The 27477-nt window shown below is 59.9% G+C and overlaps 1 protein-coding gene across 5 annotated transcripts in view; it reads left to right on the top strand.

The window, feature by feature from the left end:
* The window catches only part of NAV1 (neuron navigator 1), a 61034-nt gene extending 34305 nt beyond the window's left edge, over positions 1-26729 (top strand). For 2 of the 5 annotated variants that reach the window (XM_088180402.1, XM_088180405.1), the window contains 27 exons: positions 11149-11287; positions 11497-11794; positions 12164-12857; positions 12960-13418; positions 13621-13662; positions 13806-13954; positions 14564-14734; positions 15286-15338; positions 15507-15530; positions 15620-15697; positions 15889-15972; positions 16101-16212; positions 16805-16926; positions 17356-17364; positions 18714-18910; positions 18997-19159; positions 19299-19473; positions 19685-19782; positions 19908-20003; positions 20154-20313; positions 20412-20647; positions 20747-20898; positions 21034-21105; positions 21377-21573; positions 22072-22190; positions 22426-22623; positions 23145-26729. In XM_088180402.1, coding sequence (XP_088036528.1) covers positions 11149-11287; positions 11497-11794; positions 12164-12857; positions 12960-13418; positions 13621-13662; positions 13806-13954; positions 14564-14734; positions 15286-15338; positions 15507-15530; positions 15620-15697; positions 15889-15972; positions 16101-16212; positions 16805-16926; positions 17356-17364; positions 18714-18910; positions 18997-19159; positions 19299-19473; positions 19685-19782; positions 19908-20003; positions 20154-20313; positions 20412-20647; positions 20747-20898; positions 21034-21105; positions 21377-21573; positions 22072-22190; positions 22426-22623; positions 23145-23240 — 4393 coding nt within the window. In that variant the 3' untranslated portion in view covers positions 23241-26729. The remainder of the gene's footprint in view (positions 1-11148; positions 11288-11496; positions 11795-12163; positions 12858-12959; positions 13419-13620; positions 13663-13805; positions 13955-14563; positions 14735-15285; positions 15339-15506; positions 15531-15619; positions 15698-15888; positions 15973-16100; positions 16213-16804; positions 16927-17355; positions 17365-18713; positions 18911-18996; positions 19160-19298; positions 19474-19684; positions 19783-19907; positions 20004-20153; positions 20314-20411; positions 20648-20746; positions 20899-21033; positions 21106-21376; positions 21574-22071; positions 22191-22425; positions 22624-23144) is intronic. The other 3 variants (XM_088180404.1, XM_088180403.1, XM_014872857.2) reach the window with 3 other exon arrangements.
* The last annotated feature ends 748 nt before the right edge of the window (positions 26730-27477 follow it).

The raw sequence follows: 27477 nt of genomic DNA, 5'->3' as shown, positions 1-27477 counted from the left end.
TGGATCATGTCCCCACATCTCAGGAGATGCTTCCCTGCCAGCAGTGCTGGTGGTGCTGGGCCAGCTGGGTCTTCTTGGGGCTTATGGGCTCCTGAGCCAGAATGAGCTGCTCTCCCAGCATGTGGGAAGTGTCCAGCTTGATCTGGCTGTTCTGCAGCAGGGAGCTGAGAAAAGTGCATGGTCTGTAGGTGCAGAAGCCCTGAGCCAGAGTCCTGCTGGGGTGAATGCTGCTGCTTTCAGAAGTGCTTTTCAGTTTACACCAGTCAGTCTGAGTGGCTTCCTGTGACCAGGCACTGTGGGGACGTCCTGTGGGACTCCTGGTGGTCCATGGTGGGACAGGCTGCTCAGATCTCAGCATCCCAGTGAGAACTGGGCATCAAGGTGTCATTGCTGATGGATGACTCCACATGGAGCAGGCTGTGCTGCTGAGCAGGGTCCCTCCTTATGGGACCCCCATCAGCCTCCATCCCTCCACCCATGGGGCCAGGGGCATTCTTGCCAGATGGGCACAACCCAGCACTCCCAGGGCTCACATTTTCTTGCCAGATGTGTCCAGCTCTTGCTGCACTGTTGAGATGCTCCTGACTCTGGCAGGGGTCCAGGCTTTGAATATGTTGGAGGTTTCCTGTTTCGGCACAGGAGAAAATAACTAACTTGGGCGTTTGAGCTGTTCCAGAGCCCTATGAGGTATTTGGACTCCTGACAGTACTGCTTTGGCCCTCCTGGGGTAACTGTAGTCACGTCACTGGTGCAGTATAGAGCCTGTGGCTTCACACCCATCCTGGGGCCAGTGCTACCCAGATATGGCCTGTAGGCACATGTTGCAGTTGCAGGGGACACACCGTTGGCTATCTGCTGGTTTCTACCCTTGCCATACTCCAGCTGTGGGCTTGAGAGTGTCTGCAGCACAGTAGGTGTCAGACCCATCCTCCCCATGGGCATGTGAGCTTGGGGACTGGCCTGTGCTTGTGAGTGAAGGAGCCTTGTGCTGGTTGAACACGGACTCTCCTGTAGATCTTAACCTATTGCATGGCAGCCAGAGGTCCCATATCACCATGTTCTTCCACTGGCCACTGGACTGTGAAGTGTGATTGGCAGTGGGGGGGATTTGGGCTGCCCTGGATGGCCGATGTTGCAGCAGGGCTGGCTGTGGGGATGCAGGGTACACCACTCCCCATCTCCCTCCTTGTCTCATCTTGGTACTGCTCATGCAGGCAGATAACCTTGGGATGCCCTTGGCTTCGGAGGCAGAGCTGAGAGAAGTGACTGGAGCAACATTTTGTCTCCATCAACCACTGAGCAGGGGGAGTGTGGGCATTGTCAGGGACCCACGACAGCTCAGCCCTGCACTGCTATGGGCAGGATTTACTTCTTCAGGAAGGTACAAACTTTGGGGATGGATCCCTGCATGGCGGAGCCTCTGCCAGGTGCTGGCAGCACCACAATCCCCCTGTGTGGGTGAGGCTATGAGTGCTGCGGTGAGCTTAGTCCTGTTCCTGTTCAGAGTCCCCAGCATGATGCCCTGGATGTGCCCAGAGTTCTCTCCATGTCAGAGACAGACTGGGTGCTCTGTGCTCGGTACCCTCTCCAAGGAGGGGTGCAGGAGTGTGCCAGGGCAGCACAGGACTTCTTATCCGGGCATATCCTGGGAATCAGCCATTTCACCAGAGTCGTTGTGGGCACGGGGACACGTAGTGGCCTACACAGATTCACACCTTCATCCCTCATGGCCCCACAGCAAGGCTTGGGAGGGTCTCCCAGACTGGGCAGCATGGCAGGATCTCTGTCCCAGAGCATGCTGGGGTCCCAGAGCTGAGTGCACGGGTACACTGAGGTGCCCTGTCCAGGAACCTGCACACTCTGGATGCAGAGCCCAGCATCCCCTCCTACTGAGAGTCAGATGAAACAAGGAGCTGGCCAGGAGCACTCATTTAACACAGCCCCTCATCCAGACCCCACTCATCCAGCACATCCCCTCACCCAGCACAGCCCCTCACCCAGCGCATCCCCTCACCCAGCGCATCCCCTCACCCAGCACAGCCCCTCACCCAGCGCATCCCCTCACCCAGCACAGCCCCTCACCCAGTGCATCCCCTCACCCAGCGCATCCCCTCACCCAGCACAGCCCCTCACCCAGCGCATCCCCTCACCCAGTGCATCCCCTCACCCAGCGCATCCCCTCACCCAGCGCATCCCCTCACCCAGCACAGCCCCTCACCCAGTACATCCCCTCACCCAGTACATCCCCTCACCCAGCGCAGCCCCTCACCCAGTACATCCCCTCTCCCAGCACATCCCCTCACCCAGCGCAGCCCCTCACCCATTACATCCCCTCTCCCAGCACAGCCCCTCACCCAGTACATCCCCTCACCCAGCGCATCCCCTCACCCAGCGCATCCCCTCACCCAGCACAGCCCCTCACCCAGTGCATCCCCTCACCCAGCGCATCCCCTCACCCAGCACAGCCCCTCACCCAGTACATCCCCTCACCCAGCGCATCCCCTCACCCAGTACATCCCCTCACCCAGCGCATCCCCTCACCCAGCACAGCCCCTCACCCAGCACAGCCCCTCACCCAGCACATCCCCTCTCCCAGCACAGCCCCTCACCCAGCACATCCCCTCACCCAGCACATCCCCTCTCCCAGCACAGCCCCTCACCCAGCGCAGCCCCTCACCCAGTACATCCCCTCACCCAGCACAGCCCCTCACCCAGCGCATCCCCTCACCCAGCACAGCCCCTCACCCAGCACATCCTTCACCCAGCGCATCCCCTCACCCAGCACATCCCCTCACCCAGCGCATCCCCTCACCCAGCGCATCCCCTCACCCAGCACAGCCCCTCACCCAGCGCATCCCCTCACCCAGCGCATCCCCTCACCCAGCGCATCCCCTCACCCAGCACAGCCCCTCACCCAGCGCATCCCCTCACCCAGCACAGCCCCTCACCCAGCGCATCCCCTCACCCAGCGCATCCCCTCACCCAGCACAGCCCCTCACCCAGCGCATCCCCTCACCCAGCACATCCCCTCACCCAGCACAGCCCCTCACCCAGTACATCCCCTCACCCAGCGCAGCCCCTCATGCAGCCTCCTCGCTGGCTCTGACCTAGAAAGCCAGCACCGCCCCAGGCCCCATCTCCCGGTGCTGCTAATGCACCGGGCAGGAGCTGCGTGCTGCAGATGGGGCCAGCAGCCCCCAGCCCGGGCCGCGGGGCAGCGTCCCCTGCACGGCGCCGGCGCACGCCCCAGCTTGTAGGGCAGTAGGTCAGAGACGACTCAGAGGACGCGGTGACACAGCCCTGTTGGAGGGCTGTGGGGCTGTGAGATGCCTCCCGACATTGCCGTGGTTCGGCGGGGACGCAGACTGCAAGGAGCAAGGGCCGAGGTAGGTGAGACAGGCCGGGGCAAGGGGACTGCCCACAAGGTATTGAGGTGGATTCAGCTGGGTGGAGTTCGGGGTGAGCCCAGCCGAGGAGGCTGTGGGGGACTTGAGGTTCAGCTCAGGAAGGGAATGGGATGGTCAGGTTTGAGCAGGGATTGGCTGGAGACACCCAAGACCCCAGCAGTATTCCTGTGTTAGCCAAGTGTACCAGCATCCTGGCTCCTCACAGAGCTGTGCCTGCATCCATCGTCATGACACTTGCTACTCCTCTCTACCTGATGCTGGTTTCAGGGTCTGGAAAGCTCTGGCTTTGGTCCTCTGTTCTCAATGGTCCTTTGGTCCTTTTGTTCTCAATGTTACCATATCCTCCTTGTGCGCTGCATCAGGGCAGGAACCTGGCACAGGGAGCACCTGCCAAGACGTGTCAGGGGTGACTGAAGGGATGGAAGGGATGCTGCTGCTCTCCTGCCTGTCCTTGGGGCCTGGGCAGGATATGGGCAGAGATAGCACCCAGTCTTGGGTTGTTCCTCCAACACTAAAACGTATTCATTCCCTTCCTTGGACAACTCTGGTTCCCACTCGCCACCATTCAGTGGCCACTTGATGTTCCCTGCCCTGAGGCCAGTCCCATCCAGGCTGGGGTTTTTTCCTGAACACTGGACGTAACCCCACCAAGGTCACTCCACCGGGAGCTTCCCCAGGGACATCTCTGTCTGCATAGCCACAGCATGGGTGCCTTCGTGTGCAGACCTGCACGTGAGCCAGGCAGTGGTGAGGAGTATGGAGTGGGATGTGCAAGTCAGGTTTGACCTGATTTTGTTCTGGCCATGTCCTGCATGTCTGAGCAGTGCCAGTGCCACCACAGGATGGCTGCATGTTGGTGTGTTTCCCCCTGTGCTATGTGTGTCCAGAACCTGACCTGGTGTGGTGTGTCCTGAGTAGTGGCTCAGTCCCTGGGTGTTCTCTAGGGCCAGTTGGGTCACGGTGGGAATGAGTGGGATACTGCAAGACTTTGCTGCAGTTGGGAGCTCATGGGGTGCAGAGGGTGCCTGTGGCTGGCTGCTGAGTCAGCACCTTCTGCTGCTGTAGCTGCAGGAGCAGTGATGGTCTGCGTGCGCTGCAGTGCTGTGGTGTGGGGGCATAGCTCTGGAGCCGGTCCCTGGGGCTCTTCATGTCCCTTGGGGCTTCCAAACCCCTGGGGGAATCTTTTTTCAGTCCTGAGACTGCTGTGATTTCAGGATGTCCTTTTGCATCCTATCTGTTGGAGGTAGAAAGGGAGGCAGCATTGCATCCCACCACAGCAGTGGCAGCATCTGCACCCTTGTGAGCCTCATGAGTCCTGACTCTGCTCTTGGGCATGAAATGGAGATGAGGCAGCAGCTTTTGGAATTGGGAGCACAGGGCACATGTATCTAGCCCATGGCACACCCCAGACACTGTCCCTGGTCACTGATGATGATGCTGGCAGCCAAGCTCTACAGAGCCTGTGGTCCGCAAAAGCAGGGCTGGGGGCTGCCAGCAGCATCCTCCCAGGAGGGATGTTCTGGAGCTGACACCCGCCGCGCTCTGGCTGGCCTGGCTCCGGCTTCCTCGCCGCTCCTCGGGCTCGGCACAGCCCGTAGGCGGGAGCAGATGTTTGGCTCAGCTCCCCAGGAGCAGCAGGGGAGCGGCCGCCCTCCTCCTGCTCCAAGCAGGACCGGCACTGGAGTCTGCTCCCTTCCCTCGATCGCCCCTTGCTCCACTTCGGATAATTCAGGATGACCCCATGCCCTGTCCCAGCAGGCTCATGAAGTCATTCCTCATCAGGGACATCCCGTGGGTCATGGCTGTGGCCCTGCACGTGGCCTGGCGTGTGTGGGATGCTGGCTTGGCTGGCCAGGGAACAGTGTTGTATAAATATTTGCTGGGCTGCGCTGTATGCTGGGCTTGGTGAGTTCTTACCTCCAGCTGGGTACAGGGGATGCTCCCAGAAGGGGGCCCCAGGACCTCACTGGGCATCAACACCACTGAAGCATCGTCCTGTGCACTGCTTTCTAGCAATTTCGTCCTTTGGGATTTGGGTTGAGGCACTCAGTGCTGATCCCTGGCCCCTGGGGATGTGACAGCAGCTGCATGAGGCATGGGCCAGGGAATCCTGGCTTATGAGGCTTGGGGCTACAGGGTACTTGGGGGTCACTGCACGCCCAGAATGAGGGAAGCTGCTGGCCCCTGCGGCTTGTTGATGAGGCTGCATGCACACACGGGGCAGAGCCACGGACAGGGCTGGACCTCACACACCCATGTTCCCTAGGGAAAGCTGCTGGGGAGAATATGACCCCCAAACCCACCTACCTCTCTGCATGCCACCTGAGAACCCACCTGCCTCTCTGCATGCCACCTGCAAGACTTGGCTTTGCCATGTGCCACTCTGCCGCCTGTGGAGGGGCTTGGCTGCTGTGGGCTGAGGTGTCCGAGGTCACCAGCTTGTCCAGACAGCAGGAAAAATAGGAATTTCACAAGCAGGCTGAATCACGTCCCTCCCCACCCCGGCACTGCCCTGGGACTCTCTGAGCATTGCACGTGGTCTCTGCAGCTCCGTGTGCCGTGGCTGCCCGGGTGAGGCTCCATGTGTCGCTGAAACTGCCAGCGGAGATCCCCGCACCAGGACACGTTTCCTCATTTCCTCCGGGGTTTCCACCACTCGAGGGTGGGGCAGAGGGGTGACCAGAGCTGAACTCAGCCGGGAGTGTGGTTAGGTCCATGGTTGATGTCACTGCAGTATGCAGTGAGTGCTTGCTGACCCCACATGGCCTCAGCCTCGCTGCTGCACGAAATCAGACCCCGCTATTACTGTGGTTGATGGCGCAGGTCTGGGGTGGAGGTACAGCCTGGCCTCGGGTCCCCCCTTGCAGGGACCATGCACGCTCAGGGGTCCTGTGGCAGGGTTGTCTGCACCCATCAGGGACCTGGAGGGCCGGAGACCGGAGGTAGTGCTGCCTGGAGAATGGGATCCTGAATCAAATGTGGGGTGTGATGTTGATCTTCTTCTGCTGGGTGAGCTCAGGCAAGTCACTTCCGTACCTCAGTTTCCCCATCTGCCAGATCTCTGCAGACCTCTGTTCCTTTGAGTGCAGCTTCAGAGAAAAGTGCCAGATCACAGTACCCAAAATCCAAGCAGGAGACACCTAGAGTCAAGATAGCCTGACTCTCTGTATGGGCTGCAGTTCTCTGAGGGGGTACCTGGGGGTCTGGGAGGGGTCCTGGAGGGTGCAGAGGGGTTACAGAGCTGTGGGGATCAGGGAGGTCAGGGAGTGTTGTTACTCTCCGGTTCCTGATGTGGATGTGAGGGGGATGCAGAGCCCCGCCCTGCCCACATCCATGGGCAGCCCCCTCAACGGGATTTATGAAGCTAATTGTTTTTTCTGCCCCATTAAGTGGAGAGGAGGGAGGAGGAGGATGTGGAACGCTTCGGCCGTGCCTGTGCTTTCCTCACTGCTCTCATCTCAAGTCACAGCAGGAGGCTGGGAGCAGCAGTGCCACAGAGCCCCCTCAATACCAGTGGTCTGCTGATGTGGGGTGTGGGACGACCTCAGTGCATGCCCTGCATTTCCTCCCCTGCCACAGGAGGAAGGGTCCAGGGCAGGACTTGCTTCCATCTAGGATGGGCTTCAGGCTGGCAGTGGGGATCTGGCTGGAGCAGCCTGGCAGGGACATGGTTGGTGGGAGCCCTGGCTGGTGCCAGTGGGTCTGGATGCTACATGGGCAGGTGTCTGTGTTGGTGTGAGACAGATGAAGCAAAGAGATTTCAAAGCCGTCCAGCTCCAACAGCAACCTCTGCTGAGAAATATACCAGGGGTACTCCTCTGTACAGGGCTCAGTGGCTGTGCTGATGCCCAAGGGTCTGCTGTGACTAGCAGTGATCCTCTGCTGTCATCCCACACCAGGCCTATGGCTCTGGCGGGGTCAGAGCTGCCTTTCTAAAGGGCTGTAGTGCTGGGCTGTGCTAGGCTGGCTCCCCTACCACCTGGGATGCCCAGATTTGGGCCCAGCGGAAGCTGCTCTAAGCATTGCCTGAGCCATGGCGGGGCTGAGGCAGCCAGCCAGGAGAAGAGGAGGGAAGGGACAGCACACGGCATCGTGCCAGGCCAGAGGGACCAGAGGGAGCAGTGCTGGATGGGCTGTGCTGCCGCACCCCTTGGCCCACACGACTATAGGACTGCACTACCAGCCCCTTGCCATGAGCTCCTGCCATGGTGGGTGTGGGCATGAGCTTATCAGTGGGGACAGGGATGGTCAGGTACCCATGTCCTGAGTGATGGGGCAGTGGGGAAGGAGCCAAGAGGCGTCGCCGCTGTTGCTTCAAGGAAGGAATTACTTATTTCCCAGCCTGCTGGGTCTGGTCTGTCTTGCCAAGGCTGCAGTTAACTCTCTCTGCCCTCTGTGGCCATGCCACAGAGAAATTGTCTCTGGTGTTACTATCTCGGTGAAGACCCTACCTTGCAACATGGCTCTTGCTGTGACGGCGAGAGAGAGAGAAAAAAAGAAAAAATTTTGGTCAGTGAAAGGCAGAGTGGGGCAGGCATGGCTGGCCTTTCTGGGATGAGCACCGGGGTTGCTGGAAGCAGCTGTCCCGGCACCCCAAAGTGGGATCCACATTAGAGAAGTGGTTTCTTTGGGGAGAGAGAACAGGGTGGTTTGGGGGGCAGTCGTCCAGGCCCAGTGCTGAGGAATGACCTGTGGTATCACATTGTGGGGTGGACTAGGGGTCACTGCTGCTATGTTTGGAGATGTGAATCGTGCCTTGGGGGCTCTGCGGGCATCTGGGGGGACGCTGGGGGACACGAGGGACAGGGGTCGGGGCCGCGGGGCTTGCAGCCGGGACCCCGGGCCCGTCCCGGAGGGGACAGGGAGGGGCCGAAGGACGGCGGAGGGGGTCCGGTGCCGCTGTCGCTTTAAGGCGCGGGCAGCGGGGCGGTCCCGCCGCCCCCCGCCCCTCTCGCCGCCCGGCGGGGCCGCGCAGCGCCGCGGGCAGCGCGATGCTGCGGGCAGGGAGGCCGCGTCGCGCCCCGCGCCTCGCCAGCAGGTACGGCACGGGCAGGGAACGGGCACCGCAGCGGTACCGGGCGGGGGCGCGGCCGGAGCGCGGCCCCGGCAGACAAAGCCCCGCGCCCCGGGGCCGCTCCGCGGGCGGTGCTTTGTTTCGGCCGCGCTGCGGGGTTGGGGGGGACGAGAGGGGGGTCGGGGCAGCGCGGCCGCGCCCGGCACCGCGGCACCGGGACATCGGGGCGGCTCCCACGGGCCTTCCCATCCTCCGCCCCGGCACCCCATTCCTCCGCCCCGGCCCCCGCCCCGCACCTGCAATACGGCCGGGCCGGCTCTCCGCGGGGCTCCCGAGGCTCTGGTGGCCCCGCACGTCGGGTCTGACCCCGGGGCTGCCGAGTCGGGGCGCGGCCGGGGCGGAGCGGAGCATCCCCGCGCACTGCGCCGTGGTCCAGGTCCATCCCCCGCTCCCTACCGGTGCAGCCGCCTCCCCACGCCGGGGCTGGGGTCAGCGTGCTCATCCCCGAGGCCATGCCGGACTATCCCGCCCTCAGCGGGTCCCGTCCGCCCGCCGGCGCCGCGGAGCGCGGCAGGACGGACACGCTGCCCTTGAGCATCCCCGTTCCCGGGAGCTGCTGCGGTGGGTTCGGTGCGGGGCCGTCTGCAGGAGCTAGGAATGGCTCTGGGTAAGATGGAGGGGATGGAGCACAAAGCAGGGGGTCAGTTTTGCCCCATAGTGGCACTCTGATATGGCTGCCCCCCGTTCGCGGTTTCAGGGGGGCGTTGAGGGTGCCAGGACTCGGCCATCTCCAGGAGTTTGTGCTTGTTGAGGGGCCAGTGGTGCTGTGGTTGAGGATTTCCTTGCTATGCTGCCTATGGCATACACGTACTAGTTTGGGGGATTCCTCAGTGCACCAGCCGTGTGTCCCATGTGCATAAGAGAGTCAGAGACACCCTCACAATGTGCAGCTGGCTCCCCAGCCTCACCTCATGGTTTTAGTGATTTTAGGATGTGACCTTCCATGTTATCTTTTCTTGGCACAGGGCTGTCAAGGACGATTTGGAGTTACCTCCTGCCTTGGACTAACCTCTGACTCTGTGCCCCTTTCTCGGAATGCCTGGGGCACTGGTGGTGTCACATACGTGGCTGGGAGAGTGTTTGGGGTTTCCCTGCCTGGCCCCAAAGGCCAGACTGAGACACCCACCACCACATGTGGCTCTAGCCATGTTGCCATAGGACACAGCCCTACAAAACCTGGCCTCACTCCTGGCACTGCCCGCTGCCAGGTGATGCCAGGCTGGGAGAGGAGCTTTGCTGCACACTCTGGGGTAGGGATATCCATCCCAGTGGGAACTCACACTAGGCATAGGGCTGGTGGTGAGACATGGCTTGGAGCTCAGGGGCTCAGCAGCTCATCCTGAGTGCATGATGAAATCTCTTCCTGGGTAGCAGCCCCTGCTGGCTCTGTCCCAGAAGCTGCTGTGGGGGCACAGGGGGCTGTGTCCATCCTGGCTCTGGCCAGTCTGTGATGAGCTCCTCCTCGATGGAAAGAGCAGGACACGCAGCGCAGGTATTATGTTGTTGGAGCTGCCTTTGTTGCTCCTTCTTGAGCTTTGCACATCGGACAGGGATGGTGGTGGCTGTTGCTTTTGCTGTGCCACTGCTGTTGGGACTTAAGTGTTTGCTGGGCTTTGCTTGCACCTCTGTGGCCCCAATGTAGAGAAACAGGCATCTCTTGCAGGGTCTGGGGATGGCTGCAGCTCCCAGCTCTGTGCCCCATTCCTGCGCCACAGCTTGTCACAGAATCATGGCATGGTGTCAGTTGGAAGGGACCTTAGAATTCATCTTGTGCCCCCCCTGCCATGGCCGGGGGCACCTTTCACTAGACCAGGTTGCTCTAAGCCCCATCCAACCTGACCTTGAACATTTCAGTGATGAGGCACCCACAGCTTGTCTGAGTAGCCTGTTCCAGTGTTGTCTCCCCCAGCCTCTCACAGGCCCTTGGAGGCTGTGAGGTCTCACTGACCTACTCAGCTGCTGACCTGAAAGGTGCTGTGCTCATCCTGCTGGAAGGTGCTCCATGCCTGTCTGTGCCAGATCACCACAGGCACAGCCCTCCGCTGTGGAACCAGCCGTGCCCTTGGGGCACCCAGGCTGCCCCAGTGTGGTGCTGACTGATGGCCCTTCAGATGGGCTTCTGCACACTTGGTTGAGCCCTGGCATGGAGCAGCCACCTCGGCACAGCTGCAGATCCCAGACTTGCTCCCTCTCGCTGCTGGGGGCTGGAGAGGTGCAGTAGGGTGCAGTGGGTGGGGATCACCCCAGGAAGGGTGCATGCTGTGGGGTGGTTGGTTTGTTTATTCCAGCAGTCCTGCCCTTAATGACAATCCCGACCTGCCTCCAGGGTCAGAGCAGGTTGCCAGAAGTTTGTTGCCAGCTGTGATGCTGCCAGCCTTGTGGCATGGGTGCTGGCTGCTTTGAGCTTTGGAGGTCCCTCCATCCCCAGCAAGGCTCCACAGAGCCTTAATGGGGGAGAAGCAGGGTCACTGAGGCTTGTGTGCCAGAGGAGCCCATGAGCACATGACAGACTGGGCTGGAGCCAGTCATGGCCCTGCATGCCATATCCCTGCCATGGGCACTACTAGGAGCTGTTTTTTGCTCCAGCAGCCCCTGGAACAGGGAGATCCTGTGGGTGGTGGGACCCATTGGGCTGAGCAGGGGTCTGATGCTGTCTCTCCCTCACAGCTGGGATGAGAGCAGCTCCATCAGCAGTGGCCTCAGCGATGCCTCAGACAACCTCAGCTCGGAGGAGTTCAATGCCAGCTCCTCGCTCAACTCCCTGCCCTCCACCCCCACCGCCTCACGCAGGAACTCGGCCATAGCGGTAGGTGCCAGTGGCACCCGGACCTTTCCGGCACCTATCCCAGCTTTCCTGCCACCACCTCGGTGGGAAAGAGGGCATGGAGGGTGCCAGTGTGAGGAAACAAGGATGGCACAGGGCGTCTGCTGTGTCCTTCTCCCAGCTAGCTGATGTCTCTGGGGATGGGGTTGGGGTGGGTGCCAAGAGTGCCCCTGACTCTGCTCTGCCCCCAGCTGCGCACGGATTCAGAGAAGCGCTCACTGGCAGAGAGCGGACTGAGCTGGTACGGTGAAGGTGACGAGAAGGCACCCAAGAAGCTAGACTACGATAGCAGCAGCCTCAAGATGGAGCATGGCTCCTCCAAGTGGCGACGGGAGCCCTCGGAGGGCAGCGAGGAGGGGCCCAAGGGTGGTGAGCTGAAGAAACCTGTCAGCCTAGGCACCCCGGGCTCCCTCAAGAAGGGCAAGACTCCTCCAGTGGCTGTGACCTCCCCCATCACCCACACAGCCCAGAGCACCCTCAAAGTGGCAGGTAAAAACCAGTTTCGGCAGGGTCCAGCTCCTTTGATGTGGAGAAGGTTGAGTGGTGTCTTTGTGTGCCTTCCCCAAGCATGTGGGCCATGAGATGGCCTGTGGCTGTGCTCTGACACGAGAGCTGGGTGTGGGCTGGAAGGGAAGCAGGGCTGTGTTGCGGGCTGCAGGCAGGTTGGGGGTCTGTGCCTGCCCCATGGTCTCATGTCCACACACCAGGCTGGGGGGTCATTGAGTGCACCAAGGGTCTGGCATGTCCCTTCTCCGTCACATCCCTGTGTCTCTGGTGCCCGTGTCCTGTCTGGGCTCGTTCACTTCCAAATGTCCCCAAAGCCTCTGGGGACACTAACCTGTCCTTTCTTGCCACCAGGCAAGCCAGAGACCAAAGTCACTGACAAGAGCAAGCTGTCAGTGAAGAACACAGGTCTGCAGCGCTCTTCCTCTGATGCCGGCCGTGACCGCACCACTGACGCCAAGAAGCCGCCATCAGGGCTTGCACGCCCCTCATCCTCCAGCTCCTTTGGCTACAAGAAACCAGCTCCTGCTACTGGCACTGCCACTGTCATGCAGGCTGGGGGCTCGGCCACACTTGGCAAGATCCAGAAGAGTTCTGGCATTCCTGTTAAGCCAGTCAGTGGGAGGAAAACAAGCCTCGATGTCTCCAACGCACCTGAGCCTGGGTTCCTGGCACCAGGGGCTCGCTCCAACATCCAGTACCGCAGCCTGCCCCGGCCGGCCAAGTCCAGCTCCATGAGTGTGACCGGGGGCCGCAGTGCAGCCCGGCCTGTCAGCAGCAGCATTGACCCCAGCATGCTGAGCACCAAGCAGGGTGGCATCTCGGTGTCGCGGCTCAAGGAGCCGTCCAAGGTTGGCACTGGCCGTGGCACACCAGCCCCTGTGAACCAGACAGACCGTGAGAAGGAGAAGGCCAAGGCCAAGGCAGTGGCGCTTGACTCTGAGTGCAGCACCCTGAAGAGTGCCAGCTCACCTGAGAGCACCCCAAAAGCCCAGGCCAACCTTCCGCCAGCAGCCAAGGTGGCCGAACTGCCCCCTACACCTCTCAGGTATGGTCCTTCCACCTCCGAGGGCAGCAGGTGCCTGGCACAGCTGTGCCCAGCACCAGCGCCTGAGCCTCACCTGTTTCCGTACCCATTTCCCCCCTCCAGAGCGGCTGCCAAGACCTACGCAAAGCCTCCTTCGCTGGCCAACTTGGACAAGGTCAACTCCAACAGCCTGGACTTGCCCTCCTCCAGTGAGCTGCACACCCCACATACTGCCAAGCTCCAGGACTTGCACCCGGCTGGTGGGCACCTCGCACCCTGCTTCAGCCCCAGCCCTGCCCCCATCCTCAACATCAACTCGGCGAGCTTCTCCCAGGGCCTGGAGCTCATGGGTGGCTTCAGTGTTCCCAAGGAGGGCAGGATGTATTCCAAGCTCTCCGGCCTTCACCGCAGCATGGAATCCCTACAGATGCCCATGAGCCTGCCCAGTGCCTTTTCAGGGGGCAGCACCACCACCCCCGCCCCTGCTGCTGCACCCCCTGCCAGCACAGAGGAGGAAGAGGAAGAAGAAGAGGCAGGAGAGCTGGGCTGGAGTGGGAGCCCCCGGCTCACACATCTGGACAGGTACGGCTGGAAGGAGGTTGGTGGGCTGCTGCAGCACCTTCATGGGCTCACATCGATACCTGCTGTTCTGCCATGTCCTTTGCCTGCTTCAGTCTCTTCCTGCTATATTTCTAGGGAAAAGCTCCCTGTTCCTGCAGCTCAATCCCCATAGTTTGTTCCCTAGTCTACACAGGGATGTCACTGATCTTTCCTTCCCTTCCAGTGCCAACCGCGACAGGAACACGCTGCCCAAGAAGGGGTTGAGGTAAAAGAGCCCAAATCACTTTTGGATGGTGCTGGGGCGGGAAGGTGGGGCTTTCCAGTGCAGTGCCCCTGAGCCAGGGAAGCTGGGCTGCAGGAGCTGGACGGTGCTGGTCGATCTTACCGTGCCTGTCTGCGGCTCCCCAGGTACCAGCTCCACTCCCAGGAGGAGGCCAAGGAGCGGCGCCACTCACACGCAGTCAGCGGGCTCCCCGAGTCGGATGAGCAGCAGGAGCTGCCCTCGCCCCCCGCCCTCCCCATGGCGCTGGTCGGGAAGGGTCCGCTCACCAGCATTGGTCAGTGCCCTCCGCTGCTGGTCCCTTCCCTCCTGCTCCCTGTGCTCCCTGTGTGATGTGCTGGTGCTCCCCCGGGTGCTGCTTGTCTCCTAGACACCACCAACACCAGCACCTGGTGCTTTGGGTGCTGGATTGGGACCAGGGATGTCCATCACTTCTGCTTTAGGGCATCTCATCCCCCTTCGGGCCTCAGGCCATAGCTACTACGCTGGGGGTGCCTGGTGAGGCAAGGAGTAATCCCTACCCTGATCTGACCAGGACCTGCATGTTCCTGGAGGGTTTGGGGTGGGGTCCAGGCAGACAGGGTGGGGCAGCAGGCTCTACTCCTGCACCTGCAGGTGTTGGGCCATGGTGCAGTGGTACTCACTTGGCCCTGGGGCAATGAATTTGTTTTTCAGCCCTGTGATTACTTTGGTGCTGGTGTCCAGGTCTTCCCAGCATCAACCTGCCTTTTAGCTTTCCCCGGCCACTCCCTGCTTTGGGACCACAATCCCTGCTTCCTCACTGCATCACAGCTCTAGTGGATCGCTCCCAGTCCTGCTTCCCCATCCTGATGCCAGGTCCCCAGCGTGACTCTGACCCTGCCTCCTCCCTGCTTTCTCCTTGCAGTGAGCCCCACTGCCACAGCAACCCCGCGGATCACCCGCTCCAACAGCATCCCCACCCACGACTCCACCTTCGAGCTGTACAGCACCTCCCAGATGGGCAGCACCCTCTCCCTGGCCGACAAGCCCAAGGGCATGATCCGCTCGGGCTCTTTCCGGGACCCTGTGGACGATGGTGAGAGTGTGCTGCGCTCCTGCCCAGGCACAGGAGGCTGCAGAGGATTGGTGGGGCTCTGTGCACCCTTGTCCTTTCCTACTGGTGCTGCCATGACGTTTTTAGATGGTTCGGTGTGTCCCGTTCCTTGGCATCAGAGCAGGGATAGCAACGCTGAGGGGTCTGTTGGAGACCCCTCAGCTGACATCAGCCCTGGGTCTGCCCTGACCCCATGGGTACTCAGCGTCCTTAGGTTGCCCCAGGGTGTTGTGACACTGAGGAGGAGGGGGAACCAAGCAGACGGAGGGGCAGCAGAGCCCCCAGGTTCCACAGAGTGGAAGGTGCAGAGGACGGTGCAGTAGGTATTGCCTACTGTGTGCCCAGGGAGGCCAGCAGGCATGCACTGAGAAACGGGCAGTACTGAGCAGCTGCCATCCAACGCTGTACTTCCCCCAGGCCCCCTCAGAGCCTTCTGCCCCTGAGAGCCCAGTCACCAGCTGTGTCCTGACCTGTAGCCCCTGAGTGCTGCTCTCCAGGGCACCCTGACAATCTTGGGTTTTCCTGTGTTGCAGTTCACGGATCAGTGCTGTCCCTGGCCTCCAGCGCGTCCTCCACCTACTCCTCCGTAAGAGCCGCCTCTGTGCTGCGCTGCTTTGTGCATGGCTGGGGGGTCCGGGTGGGACTGGGGCGGGCTCTGTGCATGCCTCTGCCTGGTGCTGAGCCTGTCTGTGCCTCGCTGCCCCCCTGACTGCCTCCTCTGTCTGTCTATCCCTCTCTGCTCTCACGCTGCCAGGCTGAGGAGAAGATGCAGTCTGAGGTGAGCCCACACCCTCTGCTCACGGCTGCCCTTGCCCCCAGTGAGGGCGAGTGCCTGGCCCCTCTCATCTCTCTGCTCTCTCCCCATAGCAAATCCGCAAGCTGCGCCGCGAGCTGGAGTCCTCACAGGAGAAGGTGGCCACGCTGACATCCCAGCTGTCTGCTAACGTGAGTCCCCGTGGGAGTCCCTGTGGGCCCCCCCACTCCATCCATGCAGGGCATGGGGCTGCTGCTGTATGTGCCCATAGAAGCCCTGATTTCCCCTTCAGCATTTTGCGTCCCACACCTGAGTGGGTGCTCACCTGTCCATGGGTTTTTGCCCAAATGGGGGGGCTCACCTGTTTCTCCACTTCTCCCAGGCCAACCTGGTGGCAGCCTTTGAGCAGAGCCTGGTGAGCATGACATCCCGTCTGCGGCACCTGGCTGAGACCGCCGAGGAGAAGGTGGGTGTATTACAGTGCTCAGTGGGGCTGGGGGGATGCTGGACTTGGGTGATTGCCCCAAGGGTGCTCTTGGGGTGGGCTCTCCATCATCAGGACGCACCCCATGGCTCTCAACTCTGCTGCCCCAGGACACAGAGCTGCTGGACCTGCGAGAGACCATTGACTTCCTAAAGAAGAAGAACTCAGAGGCCCAGGCTGTGATCCAGGGTGCTCTAAATGGCACTGATGTCACCCCCAAAGGTAGGGCATGATGCTGCAGCCCTTCCTGAGCTGGGATGCTCCTGCTGGGACTGGCACAGGGCCCCAGGGCACACCTTCTCATGGGGAAAGTTCATCTGGAGGCTGGGTTCTCTGGGCAGCAGTTTTTCCTCACCTGGGATCCTTGAGCATCTGAAACCAGGGCGGACAGTCAGAACTATCACCATGGGAGGTAATAGTGCTGGCGTGTATGGTAATGGTTGTTTGCCAGTTTTGGGAGACCTCCTTGCCAGGCTCTTAGCCAACAGCCAGTTTTACCTGCTTATCTTGACTTCGTTCACATAAGTGCTATTTCTAGCCCAAATACCCCAATGTGAATGCAAGGGGCTGTCAGAGAGATGGCCTGGGACAGCAGTAGAGTGATATGTGCTGTGGGCATCTCTCTGGCAGCACCCATGTGTGTCTGAGCCCCATGTCATTAATTACAAGGCAGCTCCAAGAGCTCAGGAGGTGTTGGGTGGGAGGAGGGATTGGGTGTAGGGAGAGGGGACTATAGGGTGCTCTGGCATTGGGACAGTTGCAGGTGGCTGATCCCTCCTTTCCCAATCTCTCCTGCTTGTCTGGTGGACCCCAGAGCTGCGCATCAAGCGGCAGAACTCCTCTGACAGCATCTCCAGCCTCAACAGCATCACCAGCCACTCCAGCATCGGCAGCAGCAAGGACGCTGACGCCAAGAAGAAGAAGAAGAAGAGCTGGGTGGGTTGGATGGGACACTGGCAGGAGAAGTGGGGCTTGGGGAGCCACTGGCAGGGTCTGCTCAGGGTCAGCCCCACAAACCAGCTGCTCTCCGTCTGCCTTGCCCTTGTAGTGTTGGTGTCCCATGTCCCCTGGGGACTGCAGTAGTGAGTGAGGAGCGTGTAACTGCCAATGGATTTGTGTTGAATTATTGGCTGGGGCTTCTCCAGCCACTTCAGGAGTTTCCCAGCCCTGGCCCTGCATGCCTGCTTCCTTGTGTATTCCCTCATGTTTCCCTCCTGCGCACGCAGGCTCTCACAGTGTGGAGGGCCGACACCTCGGCCAGGCAGCCCCTTCCCTGCTCCAGGCAGCTCTGAGCTGGATGTGTGATTAAGTCTTGCTTTGTTTTGTTTCTCTCCCCCTATGCTGACCTCAACCCTTTTTTTCCAGGTGTATGAGGTAAGTCCCATGCTGTCCAATCCACCACATGCTGTGCCCAGCCAGGACCCTTGCTCCATTTCATGGGATGGTGCTCATACACTCCCCATCCCATCCATCCCACTGGCACTAACCCCAGCACAGGCCATCTTGGGTCCCCAGCCAGGCTGTGCCCGCTTTGACTGCTTCCTTTGATGTTAAGGTCAAATATGCACCCACAAGGAGGGGGTTGAACTGCCTGAGGCAGCAGGAAAGGCTCAGATGGGACCTGTCCCATGGATGGGAGCAGTACCCTTCTTGCCTAGGGAAGGCAGGTACTCTCCTGACTTCCTTTAAGTGAATGTTTTTGGATGGGGACCTTGGTGCAGCCCTGCCAGTGTCACTGAGGGCACTGAGGTGCACTGGCCATCTCTGCTTCTCCAGGGCTGCCTGATGTGGTCTCAAGTGACTCTGTCCATGTCAGCATCCACATAGGTCTCAGTGCTTCCCTGCTTCCACCATCAGCAGAGCTGGATACCTACTCTCTTTACACTGAAATGCAATGCTGCTGCTTTTCGAAACACCCTAGAGCAGTCTGCTGGTGCCTGTGGGGATTGGGACAGATCCTGCGTGTTCTCCATCCCTTCTTTCTCCCACCTTCCCTTGGAGCAGGCCCTGGCACATCTTGTGAGCCCAGGGTGCACGTCCTGATGCTCTCCCACTGGTTAGAGTGACCCGGTTTGGGTCCAGTTGGGTCCCTATGCAGTGTCCATCCCCCTCCCTGGCCCCAGCCTGCTGCTCACCCACTCGTTGCTCTGTGTGTGCTGTGTGCATGCTGCATGCTCAGATGAGACACCAGCATGCTCTGTGGAGGGCTGACTGCCCCTCTGTGCTCCCAGAAGGATCCACAGGGCAGAGGGAGGTCTGGGGCAGGACCCTGGCTCTGCAGTGGCTGGAGCAAGGGACATCCCTGTAAATAAATGTCTCTTGTTGAAATGGCTGTGGTGGGGTGAATGTGGGGATGGATTGGCCCTTCCTGATGGACCAAGGTGATGGTGCTGTGCCTGAACAGCGTGGTGTAGGTGCTGGTGGGGAGCAGGGCTGGAAGACATCCCGACTGGGACATGGGTCCCACTCTTTGGGGCTCTGGTGGCATCCGGGCTGTGGTGAGTGCTGTGCACCCCATCCTTTCACTGTGCCAGCAGAGCAGGGTTAGACTGCAGCCTTTCCCAGCATGGTGGTGCTGCTGCCTCTGTGATGGGTGTGGTTGAACTGGTCCCAGCTCAGACTGTCTGTAGGTCCTGGACAGACAGGGCAGGACTAGGCCAGGTCTGTGCTTGCGAGGCTGCGCTTTGGACTGTCTCTAACAAGGACATTTCCCTCTCCTGTAGCTACGCAGCTCCTTTAATAAGGCCTTCAGCATCAAGAAGGGCCCCAAATCAGCCTCATCCTACTCGGACATTGAGGAGATTGCCACACCAGACTCGTCAGCCCCCTCCTCCCCAAAGCTACAGCATGGCTCCACAGAGACTGCCTCACCCTCCATCAAGTCCTCCACATCCTCCTCCGTGGGCATCGACACAACTGAGTATGTGGGGCCAGGGAGGGCCAATGACAGGGGCTGCAGGCTCCTGCCAGAGACATGTGTGAAACCTGGTCTCTCCCTTGGCCCAGGCTCTTCCAGGCCCACAGCGAGGGCGAGCCCGAGAAGAAGGAGGTGTCAGAGCTGCGGTCAGAGCTGTGGGAGAAGGAGATGAAGCTGACAGACATCCGCCTGGAGGCCCTCAACTCAGCCCACCAGCTGGAGCAGCTGCGGGAGACAATGCACAACATGCAGGTAGGGACCCCTGCCAGCAGCCTGGCTGCTCTCAGTTACCAGAGGGCCCACAATCCATACCTCTTCATCATTGTGTTGCACCCCACGGTGCTGCTGATGCGCAGCTCCTTACCCTGTGCCCTACTTTGTTCTACCCCAGCTGGAGGTGGATCTCCTGAAGGCTGAGAATGACCGTCTCAAGGTGGCCCCAGGGCCATCAACAGTGCCAGGTTCTGTTCCCAGCCATATCACGAGCACATCGGCCTCCTCTTCACCACGGCGCTCCTTGGGTCTCACCCTTGGCCACGCCTTCAGCCCCAGCCTGGGAGATGCAGGTAGGGGTGATAGAGCTGCTGGCAGATGGGAAGGGCTGGGATAGGGAGGAGTGTGTGTGGTGGCAGTGTGCTGCTGCTCACCTGGAGTGAGCAGAGGATCTGCTGTGCTGCCGGTGCCGCTGTCACCCACAGCAGGATTTGCCTCTGGCTGGGTATAGCCAGGCCTGGTGGCTTGGCTCTGGCCAGCACAGCCTCACTGCTCCATCCCCAGACATGTCCCCCATGGATGCTGTCAGTGCTGGCACCCAGAAGGATGAGCTGACGCTGCGGATTGTGGTGCGCATGCCACCCCAGCACATCATCAAGGGGGTAAGTGTGGGCTGTCTGGGGAGCCTGACCTGTCACCATGTCATAACCCTAACACAGAGGCAAAAGATGCCTCCCGGGACTGGATGTGGTGCTGCAGCACTGCACACTTCTGCCTTGGCTCCTAGGACCTCAAGCAGCAGGAGTTTTTCTTGGGCTGGACCAAGGTGAGCGGGAAGGTAGACTGGAAGATGCTGGATGAGGCTGTCTGCCAGGTCTTCAAGGTAGGGCATGAAGAACACTCTTTAGAGAGCCATCCTTTGACTCTGCTCCACCAAGCCTGCTATTCCCTGGCCCAGGTCCTCCCCAGCTCTCTTGGAGCTGCTCTCTGCTAGCCCTCAGGGGCACTGACAGCCTTGTCTTTCTCCATGTAGGATTATATCACCAAGATGGATCCTGCATCCACGCTGGGGCTTAGCACCGAGTCTGTCTATGGCTACAGCATCAGCCACATCAAGCGTGTGCTGGACACGGAGCCACCGGAGCTGCCACTGTGCCGCCGGGGCCTCACCAGCGTCGTGGTGACACTCAAAGGTCAGTGTGGCAGAGGGGCTCCATGGTTGTGCCATGTCCCTGCTCTCTCAGGGTATTGCAGGGTGTGAGTGGGACCCTCAGCCCTCCCCTGCCCACAGGCTTGAAAGAGAAGTGCGTGGACAGCCTGGTGTTCGAAACACTCATCCCCAAGCCCATGATGCAGCACTACATCAGCCTCCTGCTGAAGCACCGCCGCCTCATCCTCTCGGGGCCCAGTGGCACTGGCAAGACCTACCTGACCAACCGCCTGGCTGAGTACCTGGTGGAGCGCTCGGGCCGGGACGTCACCGAGGGCATCGTCAGCACCTTCAACATGCACCAGCAGTCCTGCAAGGTGAGAGCGCACAGCAGTATCCCTCTGGGCACTGCTGCCATGGTCCCCATGGCTGTCATGCCATGGCCCCACACGTGACACCTGGCCTGTTTGTTCCAGGATCTACAACTGTACCTGTCCAATCTGGCCAACCAGATCGACCGGGAGACAGGCACGGACGTGCCCCTGGTGATCCTCCTGGACGACCTCAGCGAGGCAGGCTCCATCAGCGAGCTCGTCAATGGTGCACTCACCTGCAAGTACCACAAATGGTGAGAGCCCCTCTGCACCCCTCCAGCACAGCCCCATGGCACACACATGCTCCCCGCTGCTCCTACCGAGGTCACTGGGCTGTGGGATGACTTAGAGGATTTTTCACATTAATTTTGTCTCTATCACTCACTCAGCCCGTATATCATTGGCACTACCAACCAGCCTGTGAAGATGACCCCAAACCACGGTCTCCATCTCAGCTTCAGGTAGGCATTGTACATCCCTGGGGATCATCCTTGTAGGGTTGTGGGGGACAGGAGCCATCACTTGCCCCTGGGTGTTTCTGTGGTCACATCTTATGACTGGGGACCCTGATTAGGACTGAGTCCCAAGCCTGTCCCTGCCATCCCAGAAGGACCTGATATTCCCCAGCCTCAGGCAAATGCAGGTTAGGGATTCAAGGAGGACCCCAAGAGTGTTGGGAAGCAGGACAGCTTGTGTGGAGACCCAGTCCTGACCGCTGGAGTCTTTCCCCAGAATGCTGACCTTCTCCAACAACGTAGAGCCGGCCAATGGCTTTCTGGTGCGCTACCTGCGGCGGAAGCTGCTGGAGTCGGACACGGACATCAATGCCAACAAGGAGGAGCTGCTGCGGGTGCTGGACTGGGTGCCCAAACTCTGGTACCATTTGCACACCTTTCTGGAAAAGCACAGCACATCCGACTTCCTCATCGGTACGGCCTTGCCTTGCCTTCCTCCTCTGCCCCAGGCTGCAAAGAGCCCTGAGGGCTGGGACCAGACCCTCCCAAAGGAGCTCAGGGGGGCTGACGTGTTCCCTTTGTCTCCCAGTGCCACAAACCACAGCTGGTGGGTGATGCAAACAAGCATTGCTCTTCCCTGAGTTGTCTTTGTTCCTTTGGGAGCTGTCACTAGGAGTGTCAGCCAAGGCTGCCAGTCCTCCCAACACCCTTCCCTGGGCATGGAGGAGCTGTATTTTCCTAAGAGGATCCCCCATGCTTCACCAGGCTTTCGGGGAACAGATTGAACTAGGCAGCCCCTTTCCTTACCTGGGAGATGCTGTCTGCCTGTTGTGCAGGCAAATGGTGCCTAGTCACTGTTCCCAAGGGCACCCTGGCAGCCAGGCGTGCCCACCTCAGTGCTGTGAGCCTCGGGCCCAGTGACTGGAGAGGGGGACCCAGCTCCCATTTCCACTGTCTACCTTCCCCCCGCAGGCCCCTGCTTCTTTCTGTCCTGCCCTATTGGAATTGAGGATTTCCGGACCTGGTTCATCGACCTGTGGAACAACTCCATCATCCCTTACCTGCAGGAGGGGGCGAAAGATGGGCTCAAGGTAGCCACTGCTGCTGGCCCGTGGGAACACAAACCAGTGTGGGGACACAGTGATACAGCTGTCATGGGTCGGAGGAGACGGGAGGCACTGGGATTGTGGGTGCAGGTGACATCTCTGTCAGTCCCTGTTCCCTGTGGCTGTCATGGCACATAGCACTGTCCTGGGGGTTCAGGGTGCCACATCGCTGGCTCTGGCATGTACTGAAGAGGTGGCTGCCACTTGCTCCTTGCCACAGGTCCATGGGCAGAAGGCGGCCTGGGAGGACCCCGTGGAGTGGGTGCGGGACACCCTGCCCTGGCCGTCAGCGCAGCAGGACCAGTCCAAGCTCTACCACCTGCCCCCACCCACCATCGGGCCCCACAACGCCGTGTCCCCCCCTGAGGAGCGCACTGTGAAGGACACCACACCCAGCTCCCTGGACTCGGACCCACTGGTATGCTGGCCAACAGGAGGGTCTGGGAGGAGCTGGTGGCAGAGCAGGGTGGAGCTTCGCTTTCCCAGTTAATTCTCGGTGTAAAAAGCCTGATTTAGGGATGCAGAAACACTTTGTGCTCCTGGGAGAGACAGTGAGTGCAGGGTGGTGGCACTGGCAGGTGGGCTGCACACCAGGACACAGGGGGATGTGCTAGTGGAAGGACATGACATGACACTCCATGAGGTGCCATGTCCACATGAAGAGCCACAGACAGGCACACATGTGCTCCTACATGTCCTGATGTATCACCTAGATTCACCTGCTGACTGGTCAGCTGCCACAGGTGACACCAGCTGATGCTGCTTTGGCACACTGAGTCTTGAGCATTCCAGCTGTGCCCGAGGCTGGATCCTGGCACAAGGGAGGGATTTTGCAGCATCTCTGGGATTTGTTTTTCCCTCTAAGGAGCTTCCCAGCAAGGATGGTTTGGGAGGGCTAAGTGGCCTCCCCAGTCACCTGCAGGCCTCCTGTCCCCACAGATGGCCATGCTGCTCAAGCTCCAGGAAGCCGCCAACTACATTGAGTCTCCAGACCGTGAGACCATGGTGGACCCCGACCTGCAGTCGACTCTGTGAAGCCTGGATGTGCCAGCCCAGGTGGAGGGGAGCTGCTGCTGGGCTGCTCTCCTTTTCCTTTGGCATCCAGGAGCGTGGGGCTGGCGAGCAAGTGGAGAGGAGAAGAGCAGGGCTCTGGGATGTCCTGGTGGAAACTCGGCTCATCTGTGAAAGAGCATGAGTTGTTATGTCTCCTCCCGACCCTGGGGGTAGGAGAATCCTGGTTTCTCTTCTTTGTTTTTTCTGTCTCTATTGCAAACTCTTGGGCTTTGGGACCAAGGTGACCGCTGAGGCTGAGCCCCCACTCCCGGGAGCTGCAGGAAGGCCCCTGCGTGGGGCAGGGACCCCGTGGGAGCCACCTGGGCCGCAGCTGGGGGCACAGGAGGAGCTGGGGCTGCAGGATGAGGGCATGGGCATGAGGGGCTCTGGCTCCCTCTGTGCCCACCAGGCAAAGCCACTAGAGCCTCCACTGTGGAGCTCCCACCCCCTACCAGCCAAGGGGAGCATGGCTCTCACTGCTCTCTCTGCATTCCCTGTTCCACCTTCATGGCAGCCGCTGTGAGCAGGACAGCCCAAAAACAATGCTTTGGTTATTTTATTTTGTTTCCTCCCTCCCCTTTTCCTTTGGCCGAGTCCAGACTTTGCTTTGGTCCCTTTTTTGTTCTGGTTCTTCGCTCTCCTGGCCTGGAGCCTGTGGTCTGGTGCCTACTGCTTCCCTGGCAGCAGTGCCCTTCCCCTTTAGTTTCTTTTGCAGCTGTTGGTTTCACCACTCAAACAACCTCTGTCACAAAACTGGTGCTCACTGGATGATCTCCAGTCCCTGAACCCACCTCCTGGGGCCACACAGGTTGGCTGAGGTGGGACTTGAAGGCCAGTGTGGAGGCGGGTGGCAGCAGGCGGCTCCCAGAGCAGCCCCTCGCATGGCAACTCCCTCCTCCTGAAAGACACAGGGCATCCGGACGCTGTCTCCCACCAGGCTGGGATGCCACAGGGCATCCCCTCCCTGAGGTACTGGGGTATGGGGAGTCTGCTGCTGCCCCATCCCTGGACAGCTGGATGCCATCCCTGTCCCCTTGGTGGAGCGGGGGCCCAACCAGCCTCCCATCCCCTTGGTGCTGCCAGGCCTGGGGCTGCGGGTTAATGAGCCTGGGGTTGCTCCCCATGCAGCCTGCTCCCTCTGGCCCTGTGCCTTCCTGCAGCCTGGCAGAGTCTGTGTTGGTGCTTTGGGGACACCTGGGGTTGCCATATGTCCTCCTGGCCTTCTCCCACATTGTCAAAAGGCCAGACTCCATGGAGAGGGTCAGCCCCGGTGCTGCTGTGGTGCCTTAATCCCTGGCTGTGTGGGAAAGGGGGCATGTGGGGCTTGGGATAGTGCTGTCACAGCCTGCTCCAGTTCCAGTGTCCTCTGTCCCCAAAGCCAGCTTGCCTGGGATGGAATGAATGGGCTGGCAGTGGCCAAGCTGGGACTGCTGCCTGCAGCACCCTCGCTGGCCTGTCCCCTGCCATTGGCTGCAGGGTGCCCTGCAGGTCCCCACCCCTGTCTTGTGCTCACCTGGGCTCTGGGGGCCCCTTCCTCCCTGCTGCCCTCCAGCTCAGCCCCTACATTCATCCAGGGGGCCCTGGAGAGACGTATGAGGAGAGGTGACCCCAGCTGAGCCCACCCTGTCCCCAAACTGCCAGGCTGGGGACTGGGCAGCCTCAGCCCCCTGTGCCACGGCTGGTGTGGCCTTCAGGGACGCCTCACACCCCTCTGGAACGGGCATCTCCCGCAGTGCCCTTGGAGGCTGCTGCCACCTCTGCCCTCGGTGCTCTTGGCCGGTGTGTCCCGCCTCGCCACCCCATGGTGCTCACTTCTCCCACTTCTCAGTCTGTCCGACAGCCTCCTGCTGCTGCCGGGGCCGGCCAGCCCGGCCCCTTCCCACGGGGATCTCCGGGATCTCCTCCCACTGCTGGCTTGGGCGTTAGGGCTTTCTGTTCGCCTTCTCTTGTGTTGCTGACGTCGAGGACTCGTTGTACATAGATCTGTCGTGGAACGCCCTGTGTGGGTTGGGGGGGCCGGCCCTGCGCCTTGTCCCTGGTTTTGGGTTTTTTTTGTACTCTGTGATGACTGTGCTGTGCTGACTTCTTTTCTGATTGTATGAGACTCTGGCCCAGCAGCCACTCGAGGTTAGCAGTGAGGACCCAGCTGTCTCCTCCAGCCTCTCTCACCCTCCTTGGGACCCTGGTGCCCAGGGTGGGAAGGGACTGATGCACCTTTGGGGTGCCCAGGTGCCCTGAGGAGTCCCATGGGAGGAGGGGTAGCCTTGCCTGAGCTTTCTTTTCTGACACTTCCAGGGAGCCACCCAAACCTGGACCAAAGTGTAGTCATCCCCCACTGCTGAGCATTCCCTGGCCTATGTCCTGCAGGTTTGCGCCGTTGCTCCCCAGATTGGGGCTGCCCCTCATCCCATCACCTCGGCCCTGGAAACTGGAGGGGAGTAGCAGGTGGGGGTGTGATCCAGGAGGAATCTCTGAGGGAAGGAGAAGGACCATGCCAGCAGGTGGGCCCTGGGATTGGCATGTTTGGGGGCCTTGGCTGGGTTTACTTGGCCAGAAGAGCCAGATCCTGGTGGATTCCTCCTGGCTTACACCAAGCACCTCGTGTCCCCAAGGCTGGCAGCTGTCTGGGGGCCAACCCCTGGCTGTGGGCTGAGCCCCTCTGTCCCCAGGGAAAGGGTCCAGGGATTGCTCTAACTCATCGTCCTGCCACCTCCAAGGGTGCCTGTTGTCCCAAAGGTGCCTACTACCCCCAAAGGTGCCCATCACCCCACAAGGGTATCTGCCACCCCCAGAGGTGCCAGTTGCCCCCAAAGGTGCCCATGGTTCCTGGGAGTCCCCCTGAGGGGCTGGAGGTGTGTGATGTCAGCACCTCACCCTCCTGCCCCCTTGAGCTGCTGCTGCCTGGTGGCCTGAACCTTACAATTTTAGCTTTTTTCTATTAAACACAAACAACCTTTTTTTAATTAAATAAAAGATGAAATGGACAAATTCCTGTTCTAGATTATCTGTGTAATGGACTGGGTTTTGTGTTTCTTAACTGCATGGTATTCCTGCCAAGGGGTTTTATAGCACTTTTTAAATTTCTCTTTAAGATTTTGGTCCAGATTTCTACTGCTCTTGCCTGTCTGTTTTTGCTTTTTCCTTGCACCCTCCATGTTTGTAAACTCGCTCCATTTTATACCTGATGTTGAGACCCAGCCCCACGTTGTACATAGCTGCGGGAACAATCATAGGGAACAAACAAACACCATCTGGACTCTTTCCACGATTAGTTGGTTTTTACTTCAAAGAAATTTTAAAAGAAACATAAAAGGAAGCCAGGAAAAGGCTTGAGGATATTCTGAAAAGACAGAAACAAATCCAGCCCTGCACCAAGTCAGCTCCTGCTGCCCACACTGCCCGCACCAACTGGCATGTCTCTTCTCAGTCGTCTGTCTAACACCATTGGATTCAATAAAGTGATCTCCTGTACTGTTGGCTCCTGGTCCTGCGTCTGTGGCTCTGTTCCTGTGTGGCAGAGGGGTGGGTAGTTGTGCACATCATAGAATCATGTGATGGTTTGGATGGAAGGGACCTTAAACCTCATCTCGGTGGAGGGGACACCTTACACTATCCCAGGTTGCTCCAAGCCCCTGGCTTTGGAACACTTCCAGGGATGGGGTGGCCACAGCTTCTCTGGGCACCCTGTGCCAGAGCCTCACCATCCTCACAGTCAAGAATTCTTTCCCAATATCCCATCTAAACCTGCCATCTGGCAGTGGGAAGCCATTCCCCCTTGTGCTGTCCCTCCAGGCCCTTGTCCAAAGTCCCTCTCCAGCTCTCCTGGAGCCCCTTTATGCACTGGAAGGGGCTCCGAGTTCTCCCCAGGGCCTTCTCCAGGCTGAACATCCCCCATCTCTCCCAGCCTGGCTCCAGAGCGGAGGGGCTCAAGCCCACAAAGCATCTATCCCTGTCCTTGGTAGTTGCCTTCCTGCAAAATCTGGGAAGGGAGCCTTATAAGTGCTCCTGGGTTGAAATCTTAGCTGTTTTGCAGGATGCTGGGAGTAGTTTTAGGGGTTGGGGACCTCTCTCGAGGTCACACTCCTGTAAAGTATGGGGTGGGCAGAAATGCTCCTGTTTGGAATCTGCAGTTCAGGACATGGAAAGCAGGAGGTCCCTTTCCTGGGGCAGGAGAGAAAGGTCCTGCCTGAGGTGAGTGGGGGGGAGGAGGGCTCGGGGT

Source organism: Sturnus vulgaris, chromosome 29, assembly GCF_052056855.1.
Source record: "Sturnus vulgaris isolate bStuVul1 chromosome 29, bStuVul1.hap1, whole genome shotgun sequence".
NCBI lineage: Eukaryota > Metazoa > Chordata > Aves > Passeriformes > Sturnidae > Sturnus > Sturnus vulgaris.
The sequence above is the reverse complement of the archived record's forward strand: the minus strand, read 5'-3'. Positions and strand labels throughout refer to the sequence as shown.